Below are 24,423 nucleotides of genomic sequence, written 5' to 3'. Positions count from 1 at the left end.
TTCAATGATTGATTAGCGTGACCATATTCGTTCGTGTGACGTCACAGCGTTGTTCCGCGAGAAGAGGCGCGCGCAAGTTTTGCGCCACGCGGGCGCTCGGTGCTCTCGTCGGGCCCTGCGCGCGCCAACACCGGGGGAGTAAAGAGTACAAAGAAATGTGTGGGTGTGAAACGGTACCCTGTCCCTTTAAAAGCGCCCGACAAAAAGCCCATATGATCCCTGAGCTCCAATCACCAATTCCTCCTGCAAAAGCAGCCTCTGCATTTTTGTGTCTCAGTGCTACAGCAGCACGGAGGGCAAGAACTGAGCAGAAAGAAAAAACTGCACAAATGTGACAATCCAACGAACGTTTACATGGCGAAGGGAAAGCTGGTGCGAAAGGAGTTATTGTGGGACTCCTTTGAGCTTCGACACGCTACTGGATCAAAATGGTAGGCTGCAGAGGAGAGCTACATTTTTCCTTGACTTATTTTTTGTCCCTTCTTGGTCTCTTGCATATTTAAGCTACTTAGCAGGCCCATCAAACTTACCAACACTTCTTACCTGTGATGCTTTTCTGCCGCTAGCTGTCACGTCTGTTTTGCACTGGGTGAACTTTATAACTTAATCGACATGGCACAAGTTCCAAATTAAAAGCTGCTCCTGGAAGAATACAATGGCTGCAATAGCTCCACTGATGCAAGGAGTTAAATTATTTGCTGTCACGGAGCTTCTGCAAGGCTCAGGTCGTGACTGGTGCACGTGTAGACAGGTGAGCAGTGACACCACCACACAGGAAGAAAAGAAAAGGAATCACCACTTTACTTTTTCTGTCATTTCCAAGTCGTGTTATCACATAAGATATGAGAAGCAAAGTTAAGATTGTGAAATGACATGCTATAATTATGCCATACTAACTCATAATTGAAATGCACAGAGCCGCTGAGTCACATACTAACTCATAATTGAAATGCACAGAGCCGCTGAGTCACATACTAACTCATAATTGTTAGATACCTGCTGTAATAAGATTCCAAGTTGTAAGTGTGAGTCAGTATATTGTACTTCTGAGATATGAAGTCCTAATTGAAATGCCCAGTCCTATGTGACAGTAAGTCCCTTCTAAGTCAGGTCATTATTGTGAGACAATGAGTCACATGCTAAATTGTAATTATTAGATATTTGCTATGTCAGTTGTGAGATGCCAAATTGTTAGTCTGAAGTAGTAAGTTTGACCTCTGAGATGCTAATTGAAATATTTAGACATGTGATAGTAAGTCATTAGACATCGAGTCACATGTCAAGTCATAATTGGTAAATACCAACTAAGTCATTCTTGTGACATACCAAGTTCGAAGTCTTAGCAAGTTTGACCTCAAGCTATTAAGTCATAGTTGAAATGCCCTGCCATGTGTTGAGCCATGTACAAAGTCTCAATTTTTACCTACTCAGTAAGTCAGAGTTCTGAGCAAGTTTTACCTCAGTATAATAAGTCATAGTTGAAATGCCCCACCATTTGTTGAGCCATATACAAACTCATAATTTTTAGATGCCTACTAAGTCATTGTTGTGAAACACCAAGTTGTAAGTGTAAGCCAATAAGATGGACCTCTGACATAGTCACAGATACCCAACACTATGTGACATGAAAACATAATTTTAAGGCTGTGAGTCATACTAAATTGTAATTGCTAGATAACTGCTCAGAGTTGTGACATGCCAAGTTGTACTGTAAGTGTGAGGCTGCAAATTGGGCTTCTCAGATACTAAGATATAATTGAAATGTTCAGTCGTGTGACAGTAAATCATAATTGTGAGACACTGAGTCACATGAAAAGTCATAATGGTTAGATACCAGCTGTGTTGTAGCAGTCAGATGTCATGTTATAAATCTTAGAGAAGAAGCTTTACCTTGAGATATTAAGTCATAGATGAAATGTGCTGTCATGTGTGACACTAAATCACAATTGACACCCTTAGTCACATACTAAGTCATAATTGTTAGATACCTACTAAGTCATAGTTTTGAGATGTCATAACTGAGGCAGTAAATTGTACTAGATACCAAGTCTTTTGAAATGCCAGTTCATAATTGTATGATCTTCAGTGACAGTTGTGAGATTCCAGGTCCTATTTGTTGGTGAATCAGTCATAAGTGTGAGATGCAAAGTTAGTTGTTTGATACTAAGCCACGAATGTGAGATACTGTCATAATTTTGAGATCATGCCAAGTCATAATTCAGAAATATTTATACATAACTGTGAAATAATTTACAATATAGTTCTGAGGTAGAAAATAATTTTTGAAATAACAAGTGGTAATTGTATGATACTAAGTTTTAACTATGATACACACTAAACCATAATTATGAGATTACCAATCATAAGTCTGAGAGATGCTCAGATGACTAGGTCATATTTCTGTTATATTAAGTGAGTAGCCCAGTCAGAACTGTGAGATACTAAGGGACAATAGTGATATGCAGAGTTAGACTTGTAAAATGCTAGCAATAAGTGTGAGATGCAAAAACATAATTCTGAGATAAGTTATAAGTGCTAGATACTCCATCATAGCTATGAAGCAACAGACAGATCGGTGCAGTGTCTGCAGTGATGCGGTCGCTGTATCGAACCATTGTGGTGAAGAGAGAGTTGAGCAGGGGGGCAAAGCTCTCGATTTACCGATCGATCTACGTTCCGACCCTCACCTATGGTCATGAGATTTGGCTCATCAGATCAGATGTGACAAAATTGATTACATTTTTGTGGCATTATCAGCTGATTTTGTCAACACATACCATCCTAAATATGTTTTTAAGAGAAAAAAATGTTTTTCCAACAACATATATTTATTACCTGACAGAAACATCGATTACTGTAAACTGAATGGTGGGCAATGATAAAGGTAAGTACACGTAAATTGCATGTTGCTTCACCATTGTTCAAACTTCAGGGGTTGAACTATCAGGGGATAAATTACAAAATCCTCGTGCTGACCTTTAGAGCTCTACATGGGCAGGCACCGGAATACATTAAGGACCTGATCCAGCCTTATGTTTCCAGCAGGAGTTTGAGGTCTTCCAATCAGAACCTGCTGATGGTTCCCCGAACTTGTTTTAAAACTCGAGGGGACAGATCTTTTAAAGCTGTGGCACCTCGCCTCTGGAATGAGCTTCCCTGTTCTCTTCGCTCACTGGATTCTGTGGATGTTTTTAGACAGCAACTAAAGACACATTTTTTTAAACTGGCATTTTAGTGTCAATTTATTTTATTGTTCTATATTTGTATGTGTTGTTTTTATTGTCTATATCGTGTGAAGCACTTTGTGACCTTGGTCTGTGAAAAGTGCTATATAAATAAAGCTTACTTACTTACTTACTTCCGTTTATTCGATCACCTGGAATACTCAGCGGCAGGGAGGTCTCTCTTCAGAGTCCAACAGTAGTCAGCCATCATGACTGCGTCCCAGCGACCCTGATACCTGGTCATCATCTCTTTCATGTCCTGATGGACTCTCTCCCCCTGCTCGTCACTCATTGAACCCAGGTTCTCAGGAAACCGGTCCATATGTGAAAATAGGTAGTGCATCTTGACGCTCATGTTGCAGTCCAGGTTTCTGAAAGCAGTCAGCATGTTGTTGACAAGTTCTGCGTAGTTTCTGGCCTTATTGTTGCCAAGAAAGTTCTTTACTACAACCCCTGGCAAAAATTATGGAATCACCGGCCTCGGAGGATGTTCATTCAGTTGTTTAATTTTGTGGAAAAAAAGCAGATCACAGACATGACACAAAACTAAAGTCATTTCAAATGGCAACTTTCTGGCTTTAAGAAACACTATAAGAAATCAAGAAAAAAAGATTGTGACAGTCAGTAATGGTTACTTTTTAGACCAAGCAGAGGAAAAAAATATGGAATCACTCAATTCTGAGGAATAAATTATGGAATCACCCTGTAAATTTCCATCCCCCAAACTAAAACCTGCATCAAATCAGATCTGCTCGTTGACATTGACCCTATGCCATGACATTGATCCTATGTGTCTTTTTGCAAGGAATGTTTTCACACTTTTTGCTCTATGGCAAGATGCATTATCATCTTGAAAAATGATTTCATCATCCCCAAACATCCTTTCAATTGTCCAAAATATCATTGTAAACTTGTGCATTTATTGATGATGTAATGACAGCCATCTCCCCAGTGCCTTTACCTGACATGCAGCCCCATATCATCAATGACTGTGGAAATTTAGATGTTCTCTTCGGGCAATCATCTTTATAAATCTCATTGGAACGGCACCAAACAAAAGTTCCAGCATCATCACCTTGCCCAATGCAGATTTGAGATTCATCACTGAATATCACTTTCATCCAGTCATCCACAGTCCACGATTGCTTTTCCTTAGCCCATTGTAACCTTGTTTATTCTGTTTAGGTGTTAATGATGGCTTTCGTTTAGCTTTTCTGTATGTAAATCCCATTTCCTTTAGGCGGTTTCTTACAGTTCAGTCATAGACGTTGACTCCAGTTTCCTCCCATTCGTTCCTCATTTGTTTTGTTGTGCATTTTTGGATTTTTGAGACATATTGCTTTAAGTTTTCTGTCTTGACGCTTTGATGTCTTCCTTGGTCTACCAGTATGTTTGCCTTTAACAACCTTCCCATGTTTTTTGTATTTGGTCCTGAGTTTAGACACAGCTGACTGTGAACAACCAACATCTTTTGCAACATTGTGTGATGATTTACTCTCTTTTAAGAGTTTGATAATCCTCTCCTTTGTTTCAACTGACATCTCTCGTGTTGGAGCCATGATTCATGTCAGTCCACTTGGTGCAACAGCTCTCCAAGGTGTGTTCACTCCTTTTTAGATGCAGACTAATGAGCAGATCTGATATGATGCAGGTGTTAGTTTTGGGATGAAAATTTACAGGGTGATTCCATAATTTTTTCCTCAGAATTGAGTGATTCCATATTTTTTTCCTCTGCTTGGTCTAAAAAAGTAACCGTTACTGACTGCCACAATCTTTTTTCTTGATTTCTTATAGTGTTTCTTAAAGCCAGAAAGTTGCCATTTGAAATGACTTTATTTTTGTGTCATGTGTGTGATCTGCTTTTTTTCTACAAAATTAAACAACTGAATGAACATCCTCCGAGGCCGGTGATTCCATAATTTTTGCCAGGGGTTGTACCAGAACAAATGCCTTCCACGCTTCCAGTTCCACTTCGTTCATTGAGTTTTCGAACTCTGGATCTCTGATGAGCTTACCGATCTGAGGACCATTAAAGATGCCAGCTTTCAACTTCTCCATGGTCAATCCTGGAAAAGCCTGGCACAAGTAAGTGAAACAGTCACCATCCTTGTCCAGAGCCTTGGTGAACTGCTTGATTATGTTGAGTTTGATGTGCAGCGGTGGGAAGAGTACGTATTCTGTCTCTGTCCACCAGAGGGTCGTTGATGACGTTCCTTTCTTTGCAAGGCTCCAATTCCTCCCGCACAGGCCAGTCCTTCTTTGTGTAATGCTGAGCATGGTCCCTACTATCCCACATGCACAGAAACACATGTGAACAAAAACATAAAAAACGACATGTGGCCATAACTCAAAAACTTGACCTGATTGAGCAAAACCAATGTGATTTTTGGATTCAGCGCATCAGATTCGTCCTAAATCAGCTGAAAAAATGCAGACAACAAATTTGTTGTTGACCAGTGTTATCAGTCGGACCATTCTGGATCAGTGTGCAATTATCGCCTTGAGTTGTGAAATCTGGATCCAGGTAAAGTCCGGGTCACGATGTGAATCACATATTTTGAGTCCTTGTCAACCCTTGGCGGATGATTGCTCTTGTGAGTTATGTTGTCATTTTCATGGCCTAGTACCTCTTAATTATGGCTGGGTACAGTTACATAAGTTTTACATTAATCCTTGATTCAAAATTGCTGAAAGGTTTAATTTATTCTTCAAATATGCTTTTCATTTTGGAAAAGGCTAAATGATTTATCAGCTGCACTAGTTGCCAAGTGTTTTTTCTTCAGATGACAGCAGTAAATTTGACCTTCTGTCACCAGTTGCGCATGAGCTGTGAGTTGAGAGAACATCAGTAAGAAGTATCTATTTCTCTAAAGCCGTCTTCACATCTGTACCTGAACAAAGCAAGGTTTTTTTGTTTAACTTGTGTTTTTTTGTCTTCTGTTCTAACTACTCTCAGATGTGGGACAGTCACTGTGACAGCTGCTTTCCCCACATCGCTGTAAAAATCCTGCTTAGACTGAGGCCACAGTCTGTGATTTTAAAAGCCGGGTTTGGACTGATTGATGAGTGCAGGGTAGTTTATTACATTTATAGATGCCTGTTACTCCAGTGCCAACTGGTGAGCTCACAGTTCATTCACATGTGTTCACATTTTTTGAGGGTGAATCCTTTCATAGTCTGTGTGTGTGGATTTGTATACAATAAATAAGTATCTTTTATGAAACCCAAGAAAAGTGGAAGCATGCAGAAATAATAAAAAAAAAAAAAATCAGCATAAAGAAGGCAAACAGGCTTTTTTGAGCTGTTTATCTTCTTGTCACTACAATATATCTGTTTATGACTGTTTTTTTTATTAACCAGAGTAGTGTTGGATATTTTGTGTGTTACTTTTTTCTTGTTGTTCGGTGTCATTTTGGGACACCTCATTAGGAAAGCATGTGGCTCGTGATGCAGCAGCAGAGTAATCCCACCACACATTCACATCTGGAGGCTTGAGTTAATATCTGGGTCAGGTCAGCGGGGTTAACCCGGGTGCTCACTGGGTGGCGGCAGAAATGTTTGGAGTCGCTGGTCTACCCCCCCCCCCCCCCCCCCCCCATATTTATTTTTTTAGTATGCATACAATTTGATAAAACTATTTGGTTGAATTAGTATTCAGTATTCAGTGGTTTAATTTCAGAAAATGATATAATAGTTAAAGTAGGTAAATGCGAGTGGTGCACAGTGTCGGCCTGCTGATAATTTAATTCCATTGGTTGTTGTCTGGCCCCGCTGGGCTCCTTCTCACACACTGCTGATAGTTTTACATAACTGCCTATTCAGGCCATTCTGGCCCACTCCTGACTTTGGGGCTTTGCCATCTCTGGGTGCTGAGTGAGGATCCGTCTTTAGTCCTGGTGACAAGTGCAGACAATCCAGACCTCGGCAGCAAAACCCCATCCTCGGCCCCCCAGCTCTCCGTGGAGACTCGGACAATTTGCGCTGTTAATTTGTGCCCAAGAAATTAAAAAAACACAAGACAAGGCAATGCAGATGTCAAAGTAAACCTTGCTGAGTTTATGTGAGGACTCTTTATTGCTGAAGGTGAAAAGTGGCATAAACTTGTTTGAAGCAGCTTTTTAAAAAGACAAGCTTGGAATAAATGGAGTGTCTTGTTTTGTCCCCCCAACTTCCCACATTATGGTAGCAGCAGTAACAATACTGGTGAGCTTTCATCTTGGGAAAGGTTTACTCTGATTTAGCCCCTGTGGCACTTGTTCCAAATGACTTTGAAATCTGTTGCTAAACAAGCAGAATATCTTTTTTTCCTCTTTTTTCCCCACAGCTTGCTATTAGGTGTCTGTTGGCTTTTCTTTGTCACATATTTAGAGAGCTTAAACGGGCTCTTCTAAACTGTTGTTGTAACTTTTAGGCCTGACAGCAAGACTTGGTAAGTGATGATGGGAATGAGTGAAGAATTTATTCCCTTTGCTGGTATCAGCTTGAGCAGCAAAAATGCAGATACATGAGCGAGTTAGTCCATCCCAGCCAGTTTGTGTACACAATAATCCAAAAATAATAAATGCTATCATCTTTTAACTCAACAAATTAAAAGAACACATGATGACAACAAAGCTTATTGCTGGTGACATTTGATGCACCAGATCAAAAGAGCAACTTTGTTTTGCCTGTGTAATGTCCCATTTACATGTCTGCCACCTGCTGGACAATGAGTGAATGCTGGATAAGTTTTAAAAAAAATTATCAACAGCTGTGGCTAAAACTCACATGTTGTCTGTTTGCCTCTTAAACACATTATTTCACACTGCCTAGCGAACAACTTGGCAGTCATGAGGTGAAACATGATGTGGGCAAATCCAAGGTGAATTCATACAACAGAATGGAAAAATAAAAATGGAATTAAACATTAAAGATGGATTTGTGGCAGGGGATGGTGCCATATCTTTTTGGTGTTACTGCAAGTTAGTGATTATAAATTCGAAACACTGTTTTAGAATGTTTCAAAACCTGTTTTGAACGTTGTTCTGGAGTCTGTGTCAAAGGGTATGTTAAAAAGTAAAACATCTCCAGATGTGATAAATGTGTTCTCGACACATTACAAACTGATTCAAAGCAAATGCTCTAAAACATTCCAGTGTGGTTTGCATTTTCTGATGTCAACACATATTAAAGCACAAGTGAATGAACCAGGGCAGCACAGTGGCTTAGTGGTTAGCACTGTTGCCTCAAAGCAAGGAGGTCATGTCAATTCCCACCTGTGGCCTTTCTGTGTGGAGTTTGCATGTTTTCCCCGTGTTTGCATGGGTTTCCTCCAGGTGCTCCGGTTTCCTCCCATATCCAAAGTCATGCGGGTTAAGTGGATTGGAATCTTTAAATTGTCCGTAGCAGTGCGAGTGGGTGTGAATGTGTTTGTTTGTCTGTTTGTGTCCCTGCGACAGACTGGCGTCCTGTCCTGGGTGTACCCCGCCTCGCGCTCTATGACTGCTGGGATAGGCTCCAGCCCACCGCGACCCTCAATTGGACTACGCGGTTGAAGATGTGTGTGTGTGAATGTGAATGTGAATGAACCAGGACAACACTGTTTTTGAATTTCTTATTCGAAGGTTACAGTCACCACAGGGCCTGTACAGTGTGTTTAGTTTATTTAAATAAATGGTTTGAAAGCTCACATTTTATACTCCATTTTAACAAGTTTAACAGCTCTCAGAGGTCCCCAAAACATGTCTTTGAAGTTTCTTGTTAAAAATCCACTTTGATCCTGGATTATAGCATGCCTGTTTCTGTTTCCGTGTCTGTCACTTTAAATGCAAATGAGGTGGTTGGTGTGCTTTGCTTATAACGTTGAAGTGTTTGCTTTAAGGCCCCTTCACACATAGTATGAATAAGTACAAATCAGGGTGAAACAGCTTGTATTAGCCAACCACGAAAACATCGAGCTGACATCGGGAGGGACACATGGTCGGGCAGGCGTGAACAATCCCGCTGGGACGGTTTCATGCATGCTCGGCGTGAACGCAGTGCGAGCAGCTGGAGCATGTGTAACCACATCACGCAGCTACTGTGGGGAAAAAAATACATGCCACTTACGGGATTTGAACATGCAATTTACAAAAGTTCTGATTGCCAGACAGAAAATTTACCACTGCACTACCATCGCTGTCCTAAGAAAAGGTGCATAAAATGCCTGAAATCAACAAGAATCAAATAAAGAAATAAATAAATAAACCACACACCATAAAAAACACTGCATTGTATTGAATCCTTCTTATCGGGCAAACAATACAAGTATGAACCGTCTGGTCCTCTGTAGATGACCCATGGTCACAGACGTACAGTCATGAAATGACATGAATGAAGCAGTTTGTTCTTATCATGTCCACATCTGCTGGCCTGGTGTGTTCTGGCCCCCCGCGCGTGTCGGGCCAGACATGCGTGTCCTGTCGACGATGTTATGATCTGATAGTCTGTTTCATCTGGGACTAGGGATGGGTATCGAGAACTGGTTCCTTTCGAGTATCGTTAAGAAATGATTCGATCCACCGACATCAATAAGCTTTGTGCTTAATGATTCTGTTATCGGTCCTTGCAACAGGTGACCACATTTTTTAAGTGCGCCACGAATGTGCTGTCCCCCGCCGAGCAACAGAAATGCTGTGCGAGTGTGTGGTGTGCCCCCCCAATCAACACATATGGTGTGCGAGTGTCCTCTTCCCCTGCCACACAAATGGAATGGTGTACGAATGTGCACCCCCCCCTTCCCCACCAACACAAATGGCGTGCCAGTGTGTCTGTGTCTCTCCCCCGAAACCACAGTCCAACATTATGGCGTTGCAACTGAGGTAGATGGATGGATGTGCTGTGCATTTGTACACTTAATGCTTGGTTGGGACTCCTTTTGGGATGAATTACGGCATCGGTGTAGCGTGGCATGGAGGTGATCAGGCTGTGGCACTGCTGAGGTGTTATGGAAGCTCAGGTTGCTTTGATAATGGCCTTCAGCTAGCTAATCCGCTAGCAAAAACATTAGCTTCCCACCCCTATTCCTCACTCTTCTCCTTCTTGTATGGTTACTCAGTTTTTGAGAACTGTCTACTCCATACAGATTTATCATAGAGTGCCATACTGTTTCTGTTTCTACATAATTGATGTCAATAAAGACCAAGACATATTCATTGTCTTGAAAATGTTGATGTATCCATCCCCTGACTTGCCAGAAGAAGATTGAATGTAAAAGTGAAACATAGCTGGTCTCACTACTGTTTTGTAAACTTTCCGCTTCACCCTTGCTGATATTCTTCGGTCACAAATCACTCCTGCCACCTTTCTCCACCCACTCCACCCTGCCTGCACTCTCTTCTTCACCTCTCTACCACACTCTCCATTACTTTGAACAGTTGACCCCAAATATTTAAACTCATCTACTTTCACCACTTCTACTCCTTGTAACTGCACTATTCCACTGGGCTCCCTCTCATTCACACACATGTACTCAGTCTTGCTTCTACTGACTTTCATTCCCCTTCTCTCCAAAGCATATCTCCACTTCTCCAGACTAGACTCAACTTGCTCTCTACTCTCACTACAGATCACAATGTCATCTGCAAACATCATAGTCCATGGGGACTCCTGTCTGATCTCATCCGTCAACCTGTCCATCACCACTGCAAACAAGAAAGGACTCAGAGCTGATCCTTGGTGTAATCCCACCTCCACCTTGAATGAGTCTGTCATTCCGACTGCGCATCTCACCGCTGTCACACTATTCTTGTACATGTCCTGCACTACCCTAACATACTTCTCTGCCACTCCAGACTTCCTCATACAATACCACAACTCTTCTCTTGGCACCCTATCATAAGCTTTTTTCTAAGTCCACAAACACACAATGTAACTCTTTCTGTCCTTCTCTGTACTTTTCCAACAGTATTCTCAGAGCAAACATTGCATCTGTAGTGCTCTTTCTCGGCATGAAACCATATTGCTGCTCACAGATCTTCACCTGTTTTCTAAGCCTAGCTTCTACTACTCTTTCCCATAACTTCATGCTGTGGCTGATCAGCTTTATGCCTCTGTAGTTGCTGCAGCTCTGCACATCACCCTTGTTCTTGAAAATAGGAACCAGCACACTTCGTCTCCACTCCTCAGGCATCCTCTCACTTTCCAAGATTTTATTAAACAATCTGGTTAGAAACTCTACTGCCATCTCTCCTAGACATTGCCATGCCTCCACTGGAATGTCATCTGGACCGACTGCCTTTCCACTCTTCATCCTCTTCATAGCAGCCCTCACTTCTTCCTTGCTAATCTCTTGTACTTCCTGATTTACTCTCACCACATCATCCAGCCTTTTCTCTCGCTCATTTTCTTTATTCATCAACTCTTCAAAATATTCCCTCCACCTTCTCAGCACACACTCCTCACTTGTCAGCACATTACCATGTGCATCTTTTACCACCCTAACCTGCTGCACATCCTTTCCAGCTCTGTCCCTTTCTCTGGTCAATCGGTACAAGTCCTTTTCTCCTTCCTTACTATTCAACTTCCTGTACAGCTCGCAATATGCCTTTTCCTTTGCTTTTGCCACTTCTCTTTTCGCCTTACGCCGCATCTCCTTGTATTCCTGTCTACTTTCTTCATCTCTCTGACGATCGCAAAACTTTTTCACCAACCTCTTTCTCCTTATGCTTTCCTGGACCTCTTCATTCCACCACCAAGTCTCCTTGTCTTCCTTCCACTGTCCAGATGTCATACCCAGTACTGTCCTAGCTGTCTCCCTCACCACATCTGCAGTACTTTTCCAGTTGTCCAAAATTGCTTCCCCTCCAACCAGTGCTTCTCTCACCTGCTCGTTAAATTTCACACAACAGTCTTCCTCCTTCCGCTTCCACCATCTGATCCTTTGTTGAGCTCTCACTCTCTTCTTCTTCTTTACCTCTGAAGTCATCCTACAAACAACCATCCTGTGCTGTATAGTGACACTCTCTCCTGCTACCACCTTACAGTCTGTGATTTCTTTTAACTTGCATCTCCTATAAATAATGTAGTCCACCTGTGTGCACCTTCCTCCACTCTTATATGTTACCCTGTGCTCCTCCCTTTTCTTAAAGTAGGTATTCACCACAGCCATTTCCATCCTTTTTGCAAAATCAACTACCATCTGTCCTTCCCCATTCCTATCCTTGATACCATATCTACCCATTACTTCCTCATCACCTCTGTTCCCTTCACCAACATGCCCATTGAAGTCTGCTCCTATCACCACTCTTTCATGCTTGGGCACACTCTCCACCACCTCATCTAACACACTCCAGAAATCTTCTTTCTCCTTCATCTCACAACCTACCTGTGGGGCATATGCACTGATGATATTCATCATCACCCCTTCAATTTCCAACTTCACACTCATCACCCTGTCAGACACTCGCTTAACCTCCAACACACTTTTAACATACTCTTCCTTTAAAATGACCCCCACACCATTTCTCTTCCTGTCCTCACCATGGTACAACAGCTTGTACCCACCGCCGATGCTCCTGCTCTTACTTCCCTTCCACTTGGTCTCTTGCACACACAATATGTCTACCTTTCTCCTCTCCATCATATCAGCCAGCTCTCTCCCTTTACCAGTCATACTACCAACATTCAAAGTCCCCACTCTCATTTCCACCCTTCTAGTTTTCTTCTTCTCCCACTGTTCCTGGCAACGTTTTCCTCCTCGTCGTCATCTTCGCCCAGCAGTAGCCCAGTTTCCACCGGCACCCTGTTGGGCAATAGCACCGGTGGCGGACGTTGTTAACCCGGGCCGCAACCGATCCGGTATAGGAATTCGATTCTGAGTCTGCATAGTTCGGTTGGCTTGTTTTACGCCAGATGCCCTTCCTGACGCAACCCTCCTCATTTATCCGGGCTTGGGACCGGCACTCAGAATAAATTCTGCCTTCGAACAGCTCTTTAAATATCATCTGAATCATCTACCTGTTGCCATATGTACAGAATGGCTGGATTGTCATTCCTACACTCATATTGTTATATTTAATAAAAAATAATGAGCGCATGCAGGAGCTGCTGCTGCTGTTGCTGCTGCCGCTGCATTCAAGTACCGTCGGAAATTACACAACTTTTTTGTTGTTTCAAATTAGCAGTTGCTTGTGGAAAAATAATTAATTGTATTCACACAAAAGATTAATTCTGGCCTATATAAGATGCCTGAGCCCAGTGAAGCTGACCCCCCACCCAGATAAAAAAAAAAAAAAAAATCCAAGCAAGCAGGCTGAATTTGCCCTGTAATTTCCAACGATACATGAACGCAGCACTCAGAAACAGCTTCTGTACTGTATGAAAACATTCATCTGGTCGAACAAAGTCAGACTAAAACCTAATGTTACAAAAACTAAGCAAACGATAAAAAAAACATCAAGAAGACAGCAAAACTTAATACAGACAAATTGAGGTTTTCGGTGGCATTTGTTCAAATTTTTCCAACAGTTTAAAAATTCTGACGAAGCGCCAGCTGCAGGAATGAAGCTGATCGAAGGTTAAACGATGCCAATGAAAGTCAACGAAAGTCCAGATTTCTTGTTTCATTTGGGCTTTGTTGCCCTTCGTTAAGTGCTGTGTCACTGGGCTTTAAGCACTTCAGAGATCTGAAATTGAAACTTTTTTCATTGTGTGTTTTGTATCTCTATTTTCCAGATCCATTTCATCAACAGTATTTACTGAGTTCTTAATCTTGACACAAACAACATTTCTTCTATATTTCATAAAGATTAATTTGTGTTTTAAGTGGTCCTGCTATCAGATGACAGGCTTTTCAAATGAATTGATTGCATCTTCTATTTTAAATTGTCCAAGCCCATATTCTCAGATGGCCATTGATTTGTTGGAACTGTGTGTCTCCAGTAAGTTGATGCTTCTCCTCCACATCCTTTTTCTTGCTGTCCCCTCTGACCTTCTTGTCAGACATTTCAACTGGAGAGTTGTACAGTATTTAAATTTGCATTTTTGACGTGGTCATTGCTGTGCTTTTTTTGGATGGAGGGGATTTTGTCACTTGATACTCAACAAGTTCACATTTCTTTGTATAGTAATTAAAAAAATGTCCCCTTCAATATCAAAGTGGAAACATACCTCTACAACTTGATCTTAAAGAAATCAGAACAAATCACAGAATAATAGGTTGTATATTGGTATGTCTGAGGATGTATTTTTAATTCCCTCGATCCCAACTAAGCAGTAAACATCGATGGTGTCGGATGAAGCCTTCCTGGAAATCAAAAATATTGCAGTTCCTTGACAGACCGCTTGATGCTGGCTCCAAAACAGTGCATATTCCCATAGGAGTGCATGTTAAAATGTCCAACTTTAGAGCAGAAATAAACATATTTACATCCTGGTACAAGAAAAGCTGTTTTGGTCCCTACAGATAGTTTCCTGCTCCATGACAACTGTATGAGTGGGTGATTTTTTTTTTTTTTCCTGACTTCTTAGATGTTTTAAGTCATAAAGTCCTGTATAATTGTGGGCACATTTGCTTTGAGTGACGTCTCCTGAGCTGAGCATCTCAGAGTCCGTTGGATGCGGTTATTTGCTGCTGTGTCAGTTTGTTTGGAGTATTTTATTGAAAACATCTGGAATATTATAGATTATGTGGAGAAATGTCCTAAAGGATCTTCTAAGACATCTCTTCTGTAGTTTTCACGCTGAGTGAAGCTCTCGTCGGATTTAATGATAACGACGTAAACACTTGAAGCAGCTGTCGATGGGTTCATCCGTTAGGTCTACTTAATGTACACTTAATGAGAAAATAAGACATTATCAGACATAAGAATAAGAACTTTATTAATCCTGAAGGAAATTGTTTTGCCAGAGTGTCGACACAGTAAACAGTAAATGTTGCCTTTTTTTTTCTTTTTTACAGTGACAACGGTGAGTACATGTTTATGCAAAATGACTGAAGACACTTGCACAATATGTTGACAGTATTGCACATAGCTCTGAGTAACTGAAAAAGTGATCATTGTGTATTCATTCTGTTGTTCCAGAAGCAGTTTCTGGAGCCATACGGCGCTCTTTGAGTTGCCGTTTTTATGTAACTTAACCTGGAACTATCATCTCTCACCATGACTTGGGTTCTCACTGGGCTGGAAGGTCGTATCCGTGAGTACTTGGGAATTGTATATTCCCAAACTGACCTACCAACCCGCTTTCTGAGCAAAGTCCTTCAGGCAGGACAGGTTGCACTTGAGTGACCTTCACATTGTGAATCCCAAAATAGTTCTGGCTTCTGTGGTCTCAGGACCGTTCAACAATGGCTCAGAACTTTTAATGTGCACACCAAAGCAAACTGTTATGAGAACTGCTGCGCAGTCCCCAAAAATATGATTTAATAAACACCCAAACCAAAGCTAGTCTGTTAGGACTCAAGGGAAGGATGTGCTCAGGCTTCTTTTGTGACACACTGAGCCACCCATGCTCCAGCTGTTCATGCATTAATGAGTTATTCATGAATAAGCGCGGTCGCTGCTGTCAACATGGCGATGCCCAGACATGGGCTTCATATCAGCTGTTCTGGGTCTTGATAGAAAACCTATGGGTGACACCCCGCAGGCTTTGTCCAGTATACATACCCTGGCAGAATTTTAGATTTTTTTTTTTTGTCCATTTTTCAGAGAATATGAATGATAACACAAAAACTTTTTTTTCACTCATGGTTAGTGGTTGTGTGAAGCCATTTGTTGTCAAACAACTGTGTTTACTCTTTTTATATCATAATGACAAAAGTTACTACCCAAATGACCCTGAAAAGTTTATATACCCCTGTTCTTAATACCGTGTATTGTCCCCTTTAACATCAATGACTGCTTGGAGTATTTTGTGGGAGTTGTGGATGAAGCTCTTTATTTTCTCTGATGGTAAAGCTGCCCATTGTTCTTGGCAAAAAAGCCCCCTGTTCCTGTAAATTCCTGGGCTGTCGTGCATGAACTGCACATTTGAGATCTCCCCAGAGTGGCTCAATGATATTAAGGTCACGAGACTGAGATGGCCACTCCAGAACCTTCACTTTATTTTGCTGTAGCCAATGACAGGTCGACTTGGCCTTGTATTTTGGATTGTCATGTTGGAACATCCAAGTACACTCAACAAAAATATAAACGCAACACTTTTGGTTTTGCTCCCATTTTGTATGAGATGAACTCAAAGATCTAAAACTTTTTCCACATACACAATATCACCATTTCCCTCAAATATTGTTCACAAACCAGTCTAAATCTGTGATAGTGAGCACTTCTCCTTTGCTGAGATAATCCATCCCACCTCACAGGTGTGCCATATCAAGATGCTGATTAGACACCATGATTAGTGCACAGGTGTGCCTTAGACTGCCCACAATAAAAGGCCACTCTGAAAGGTGCAGTTTTATCACACAGCACAATGCCACAGATGTGGCATGCTGACAGCAGGAATGTCAACCAGAGCTGTTGCTCGTGTATTGAATGTTCATTTCTCTACTATAAGCCGTCTCCAAAGGCGTTACAGAGAATTTGGCAGTACATCCAACCAGCCTCACAACCGCAGACCACGTGTAACCACACCAGCCCAGGACCTCCACATCCAGCATGTTCACCTCCAAGATCGTCTGAGACCAGCCACTCGGACAGCTGCTGAAACAATCGGTTTGCATAACCAAAGAATTTCTGCACAAACTGTCAGAAACCATCTCAGGGAAGCTCATCTGCATGCTCACCGTTCTCATCGGGGTCTCGACCTGACTCCAGTTCGTCGTTATAACCGACTTGAGTGGGCAAATGCTCACATTTGCTGGCGTTTGGCACGTTGGAGAGGTGTTCTCTTCACGGATGAATCCCGGTTCACACACAGGGCAGACGGCAGACAGCGTGTGTGGCGTCATGTGGGTGAGCGGTTTTCTGATGTCAATGTTGTGGATCGAGTGGCCCTTGGTGGCGGTGGGGTTATGGTATGGGCAGGCATCTGTTATGGACGAAGAACACAGGTGCATTTCATTGATGGCGTTTTGAATGCACAGAGATACCGTGATGAGATCCTGAGGCCCATTGTTGTGCCATACATCCAAGAACATCACCTCATGTTGCAGCAGGATAATGCACGGCCCCATGTTGCAAGGATCTGTACACAATTCTTGGAAGCTGAAAATGTCCCAGTTCTTGCATGGCCGGCATACTCACCAGACATGTCACCCATTGAGCATGTTTGGGTTGCTCTGGACCGGCGTATACGACAGCGTGTACCAGTTCCTGCCAATATCCAGCAACTTTGCACAGCCATTGAAGAGGAGTAGACCAACATTCCACAGGCCACAATTGACAACCTGATCAACTCTATGCGAAGGAGATGTGTTACACTGCATGAGGCAAATGGTGGTCACACCAGATACTGACTGGTATCCCCCTCCAATAAAACAAAACTACACCTTTCAGAGTGGCCTTTTATTGTGGACAGTCTAAGGCACACCTGTGCACTAATCATGGTATCTAATCAGCATCTTGATATGGCACACCTGTGAGGTGGGATGGATTATCTCAGCAAAGGAGAAGTGCTCACTATCACATATTTGGACTGGTTTGTGAACAATATTTGAGGGAAATGGTGATATTGTGTATGTGGAAAAAGTTTTAGATCTTTGAGTTCATCTCATACAAAATGGGAGCAAAACCAAAAGTGTTGCGTTTATATTTTTGTTGAGTGTACGTCACATGCCCAGCTGATGAGTGCAAATTTTCCTCCAGTATTTTCCAATAACATGCTGCATTCATCCTGCCATCAATTTTGACTAAGTGTCCTGTGCCTTTGTAGCACACACATCCCCAAAACATCAGTGATCCACCTCCGTGCTTCACAGTTGGAAGGGTGTACCTTTCATCTTAGGCCTTGTTGACTCCTCTCCAAATGTTACATTTATGGTTGTGGCCAAAAAGTTCAATTTTGGTCTCATCGCTCCAAGTGGCTTTGTTCTCTGTGCTATTTGGTGTATTGTAAGCAGGACACGTTGTGGCATTTCCATAGTAAGGGCTTTCTTCTGGCTACTCGAACATGCAGCCCATGCCTCCTTATTTTGCATTTTGAAACAGTCACACCACTTTTTTCCCCAGAGAGTTCTGTATTTCACTTGAAGTTATTTGTGGGTTTTTCTTTGCATCCTGAACAATTTTCCTGGCAGTTGTTGCTGAAATTTATAAAATTCATTATGATTTTAAAAAGTAAACACAGTTGTTTGACAATAAATGGCTTCAAATAACCACTAACCATGTGTGGGGAAAAAAAGGTTTTGTGTTATCATTGATATTCTCTGAAAAAAGGGCAACAAATCAAAAATTCTACCAGAGTATGTAAACTTTTGAGCACAACTGTAACAGTTAAGCAAATGTCCACAAAGCTCAATTTTGGTCATGTTGGACTGTAAAACATTCTTCCAGCTGACTTCAGAGTCTCCAGTCTCTTTTGTTTCTGCAATGGCTTCACAAACTGTAGAAGCCTCTTCTGTTCAGGTAGATGAAATTTCTTATAAGAATTACCGGATTTCCAGACATGGAGCCTACGGCTATTTATACCAGACATTGTTACATTTGACTTCAGATAAGTCATATTAAAGAAAACGCTAACTGCAACCCTAAAGCCCCCATCATACATAGCAAGAATTTGCAGGAACCAGCACGATACGGCAAATATTGCCATAATCTGATGCAGTCGGGAAGAAAAGAGGTGTGGTCAACAGTGTCAGAATGCATCCATATTACCTCATCCACACCTGCACAATGGCATCCAAAGCGCTTGTAAACAGTTTAGATGACGCAGACTGCTGTCAGACGGCCATAAAAGGCACTGACGACTGTCCGATGTCCAAATGTCTGAATGGCAAACACGGGACCGGACTGGGAGGGAGCGCTGCATTCCTCACGGGCACGTGTTTACAAGTGCATAGTGTGTTCGCGTGGGCTGCAGCTATAGATTATTTTAGTAATCGAGTATTCTATCGATTATTCTGGTGATTAATCGAGTAATCAGATAAAAAGTACTTCTGCGTTTTTAAACATCAATTGTCCAGGGCTCTCCCTAAGCAATGGCACAATGTCCCTGTGCCAAAGTGTTGGCATTTTGCTGAAATGGTGATGGGATGTGGCTTTCTGTTTTGTTTTCTCCAACTTGTAAAATTTAACCATTTTTAATTTTTGTTTGTTTTTAATAAAGGTTGATTTACTGGGTCCCTGCGTGATGTATTTTTTAATCCCTCTTTCTCTGCAATTCAGCAGATGCATTTCAGCTGGAGGTTGAACATGCAGCCTCAGTCATTTTTTTTATTATTATTATTTTATTTAAGTTACTGTGTTTGTGAAGTGTTGTGTGTTGCCCCAAAAAAGCAAAAATTAAAAAGTCAAACTCTCAGTGTGAGTCTGAGGGAAACAGAAGAAAGAGTGGACTTCTGCTGTTTGTCAGTGTAGCCGGGGACAGAGCTGTGACTCGCCCGGTCTGAGAGCCCTCACACTGGGTAGAGAGAGACGGCAGCCGGCCGCCGGGTCAGTAGTCCCTCCCCACGTAGAGCAGACCGTGTGTTTTTTGAAACTAGACAAACACACTGCTTCGCTTTAAATACACAGTAAGTCTATTTCAGATGATCAGAGTGGACCATCTTTCTTTTAAAAGGCATTATTTTACTCTATGTGTCACGTTAGAAAGCGGTAGCTATCGTTGCTAATTTGATTAGCTGTTATGCTCCAGTCTTCTGTTTTTTTTTTCTGCAGATGTTGCAGCACCACACACAGGTCTGGCATATGTACTACAATGTTAAACGAAGCTTCGAGGCACAGAATTTGCCTCGAACATTTTTTGTAATCGAGTTATTTGAGTTACTCGATTAATCGTTTCAGCCCTAGCTGAAATTATCACTCAGCTGTGTGTGTATCCATAACGCTGCATGAGCCACAAAGCGCGGGCACGTGCCAATGGACAGTTTTGCTGAAAGTTTGCTGGCAGTGGGCCAAGCAGTCCCATGCGTCAGATGGAGCCTTTCCAGTGAACTTTAATTTCTGTATTTTGTGTTTTGGCTCTCTTCAGCAGCACAACACAACTCTGGACACCACGATGGTTAGATTATCACATGGGATTTCATTTTTGCATTGTTGATTTCTGCACACAGCAGCCGGGTGAAAGGATTTTAACCACAGGCTGTGGTCCGGCTTCACGTCCACACTGCACTCCTGGACTGCTGTTGGAGGTGAGATTCATGTTTATTAATGCTATCACAGCCTGGCACAACACTTCCATGTCATATCTCCTGCAGAGTTAGAAGGTGATCATATATTACAGCGGTCACATCCCTTCATCTCCGAGCCTGATGCATGCAGTGACGCATTACTGCGCACCACGGAGAGGCACAGCTGCCCGTGTTTATAAAGATATCATAGAGACAATAGTTCACATTATTTACATCACCCATGGGAAGGAATGGACAAATATCTGTACTGTAAGGTCTGTTGTGTCTATAACAGCCTGTTCAGATTCGCGGCGGCATGCGCACAGTAGCGCATGGTGCTTTCGGTTTGATAGTCACTGTTTACATTCACTGTACATATTAATCATTCAGAATTATCACGTTGAAGCGTGCCACATACATTTCAACAGTTCCTTTGCGCTCCACAGGGGGTGGTGGACATTATTATACATAGCATGAGCAGGTCATACAAGCAGGCTTTGCTGTGCCAGATCCATCTCAAGGTTCCCTCGTATGCACTCGAATTGTTTCAGGTCCTGTTTTGCCGCCATCAGAATATGTAAATTGTGGTCAGATGGTCCTCAGATTGCACATGGACCGCTGTTGGATAGGTGTCCCATCTCGACGGCGCTCGGAGAGTTTTGAACATGTGCGTTACACTCGGGCGCCGCCGAACGATTTTGACCAACTGTGTGGGCTCTCACAGATGGCTGTCATAGCGTTTTGGAACTGAATCCCGACACTTTTCGGATGTGTGCCGATTCGTCATTCTGACACCATTCTGCATGATTCTGGCTATGTGTGATGGGGGTATAAAAGCACCTTGACACTTGCATGCATTTAACCCCCACACTGCCGCACAATTCGTTGTGCCAATGCGACCACCGTGGTTGGCTGGATGCCGCGCTTAGTGCTGCTGGACGCTGCATTATATAAAATAATTATTTCAGAGCAGATTAATCATTTTCTCTGAGTTTTACTGATGAAAACACCTCTAATCACTCCGGAATCACAGAGGGAATTTCTACAGGTGCTGCTTTTCTCGTGTGTTTAACTCTGGGGTCAACCCCATCGTATACGATGGCGGAATACAAGTTTTATTTAATGATACACAACTTTTTAATGATATTAGATAGAAACTTACTTTTTTGCAAAAAAGTACACTCTGCGGATTTTCGAACCAGCCCTTCTCCATGCTTGTAGTCCTCATAGAAGCTGTGTGATGATGTGCACAATGTGAGTGTCCAATCAGGAATTGGTTCACCATCACATGGTTTTTCAATATCCAGTCGTAGAGCAGAGCAATCTCACGTGGTGCACCAAGGAGTGTCAGTAGAAGAGATGTTACTAGTTGGCCTGTGAATGTTGTTTGAATAATCCTCTCTCGCTCCAATATGTCAAGCACTGTTACGCATATGAATGGAAGTGATCAGCGTAAGAGGGCTTCATACAATCTCATGTGGTGCACCAAAGAGTAGAAGAGATGCTTCACTGCTTGGCCTGTGAATGTTATTGAATAACCCTATGGCAAGCTCTCTCACTCCAGCAATTCACACATAAAGCACCGTTTACGCATATGAATTGAACCAGGGGAGGGGCCCCTCAAAGTGTGAAAGTGTTGTTTTCAGTGCAGGAAAACACTCCAAAAACAACAGTCAACTCCATGGAAGTGCAACATTTGTGATGTGGAAGACAGAAATTGCTTTGAGATGTAGCATGAAGACCAAAAAACGCATAGACCATTTTGTATATATTGACCAAAAAACGCATAGACCATTTTGTATACATTGTTCAAAATATGCATTTGTGTTTATTGGTAGAACCTTTATTTTGTACATTCTTTTGTACAAGATCCCAAACTACCTTTATAAAGTGTCAAAAAAGATGTTTATTATAGTTTGTTGTGTGTTTTGAATAAATGTGTGTGAAAATTATTTCCGCTTTATTTTTTTCTTTTCTTATTTCTGATTGTAAACCTTTATTACACTTATAAAACACCACTATTTTATTTATTTATTTATTTATTTTGAAAGTACAGGTTGTCCTGCAAAAAAGAGACATACTACTTGATTGTGGGATGCAGGCTGAGCTTTTAACAGCAATAATAAAACATTTATGCTAGGTGAATGAACTGTCCAAAAAATGTCCTCAGACCCCAGGGGCATGGAGAACGCATTTGGAATGATCTCAATGGTAATTTTTAATCATTTTTATATTGTAATGGCTTTGTGAAACAGTTGCATTTTTATTCCTTCTTATGAGTATCTGTAAAATTATGTTTATGATAGATTTAACATCTTGTCATAATCGTTCAGATGAGCTGCACTGTGGTGCGGTGCACTGATGCAATGACTTGCACCGACACTCAGTGTTTTTTAATTGTTTGTGCAATATTCACATGTAGTTCACAAAATTAATGCATGCCAGAGATTTTGAAAATTTAAAAATTTTCTTTGCACACTTGCACGTAGCCGCGCACAGTTTACCATGGTTTACAATGAGTTTACTCTCGGGTGCCAGATTGCATGCCAGTGCATGGATCAAATTTGTGCAAGTGTCAGGGCACATTAACGGTTAGGGGTCAGCCTGTGGTTAACATGCATTCATTCACTAACACAAGGCTGCATATGCTAATGCCATCTTGCATCAATGCACCAAAGTCTGGTATAAATATCAGTAAATGCCACATCTGAAGAAGACAGATTTCCCTGGCGTGTTCTTTTGTCACACTACTAATTCATCACACGTTGTACTGTCCAGATTTATTAATGCTACAATTAGCTGAAACATTTAAACTAAACAAGGATGATTCATGTTTCCAATTATTTAACTTTTACAAACAAGTGGCTTCAATTGAATATTTACATGAGTGATTCCCAAAGAATGGGCTGTGTCCTCCCGGGGGGCCCTGAAAGTACTGCAGTTCAGCCCACAGACTGTTAATTATAAACAAACAACAAACACATCTTTGATTTAGATTTCTGTAATGAAGTTCAAAAGTAATGATTTTTTTTATTATTATTTTAATATTTAAAAGCTGATGCAGTGTTTTCCGAAGTGTGTATTGTGGGCCATATAGGTATTGCAGGTGGACTGTGAAAGGTCAGTAACTAAAAAAATGATGACTTTCAATTTTGTAACACTTTGAAATCACCCCAAAAATCATGATTTAATTTATTTTGATTTGAAAACATCTCATAATAAAATCTTCTTAAAGAACACGGATGCACAGATGCTGCCTGTGTTGATGAGCCTGGGACCTGTGTGTCTGAAGCATTGTAGTGTGTGTGTGTGTGTGTGTGTGTGTGTGTGTGTGTGTGTGTGTGTGTGTGTGTGTGTGTGTGTGTGTGTGTGTTTGATGAGGTGAAGCAAACAGCACGGGCCTCTTGCTTGCTGACATTGCACTTCTCTTCCAGCTTGCTGGCCCAGACGCAGACTTCCTGGCAGGGCTTCAGCGTGAAGACGCTCTGACCTCATCGCTGCCCCCCCCAAGCAGTTCCTTTGATTATCAAACATTTCATGAAAGTTGTGTCAGCGCCAGTCACTGCTTCATAACTTCCTTCAGTGTCAGTTGTGATTGAGCAGCACGAACAATAGTCCACAGCCAGACAACCAGAACACACTTCAGTTTGTTCAAAGCATTCCAATAAAAGTGCTTTGCCAGTCATGCAGCTGGAACAGTTGTGCTCATGCTGTCAGATTTTAATGTGCATCCGCAATATGTTGCTTATGCTGTGTTCTCACCCTTGTTTTTGTTTGTGCATCCCAATTTCATGCTCTGATAAACAAATGTCAGCAGTAGATTGGCTCGTCACCTGTGGTTGCATTAACATATAGATGGAAAGGTGTTTATATCTAAGCTGGGCGAGGCTGGGCAACGTCCAAATGATGAGAGTACTGTGTAGAAAATCACATGCACACACACACACACACACACACACACACAAATTTTCA

General features: G+C 41.8%; 1 protein-coding gene and 1 long non-coding RNA gene across 4 annotated transcripts in view; one reads left to right on the top strand and one right to left on the bottom strand.

The window, feature by feature from the left end:
* The first annotated feature begins 280 nt into the window (after window positions 1-280).
* zbtb47b (zinc finger and BTB domain containing 47b) overlaps window positions 281-24,423 on the top strand; it is a 67,827-nt gene continuing 43,684 nt past the window's right edge. For all 3 annotated transcript variants that reach the window (XM_034168971.1, XM_034168966.1, XM_034168964.1), the window contains exon 1: window positions 281-431. In XM_034168971.1, the coding sequence (XP_034024862.1) occupies window positions 429-431 (3 nt within the window). In that variant the 5' untranslated portion in view covers window positions 281-428. The remainder of the gene's footprint in view (window positions 432-24,423) is intronic.
* On the bottom strand, window positions 9,863-16,135 carry LOC117509320. Its single transcript, XR_004560378.1, has 3 exons — window positions 16,012-16,135; window positions 14,903-14,904; window positions 9,863-9,875 (listed from the first exon to the last, which is right to left on the bottom strand). It is a non-coding gene; the product is annotated as an uncharacterized LOC117509320 (long non-coding RNA).

The sequence above is a fragment of the Thalassophryne amazonica genome, chromosome 1 (assembly GCF_902500255.1).
Source record: "Thalassophryne amazonica chromosome 1, fThaAma1.1, whole genome shotgun sequence".
Classification (NCBI taxonomy): Eukaryota; Metazoa; Chordata; class Actinopteri; order Batrachoidiformes; family Batrachoididae; genus Thalassophryne; species Thalassophryne amazonica.
This window is presented reverse-complemented; position numbering and strand designations above follow the sequence as displayed.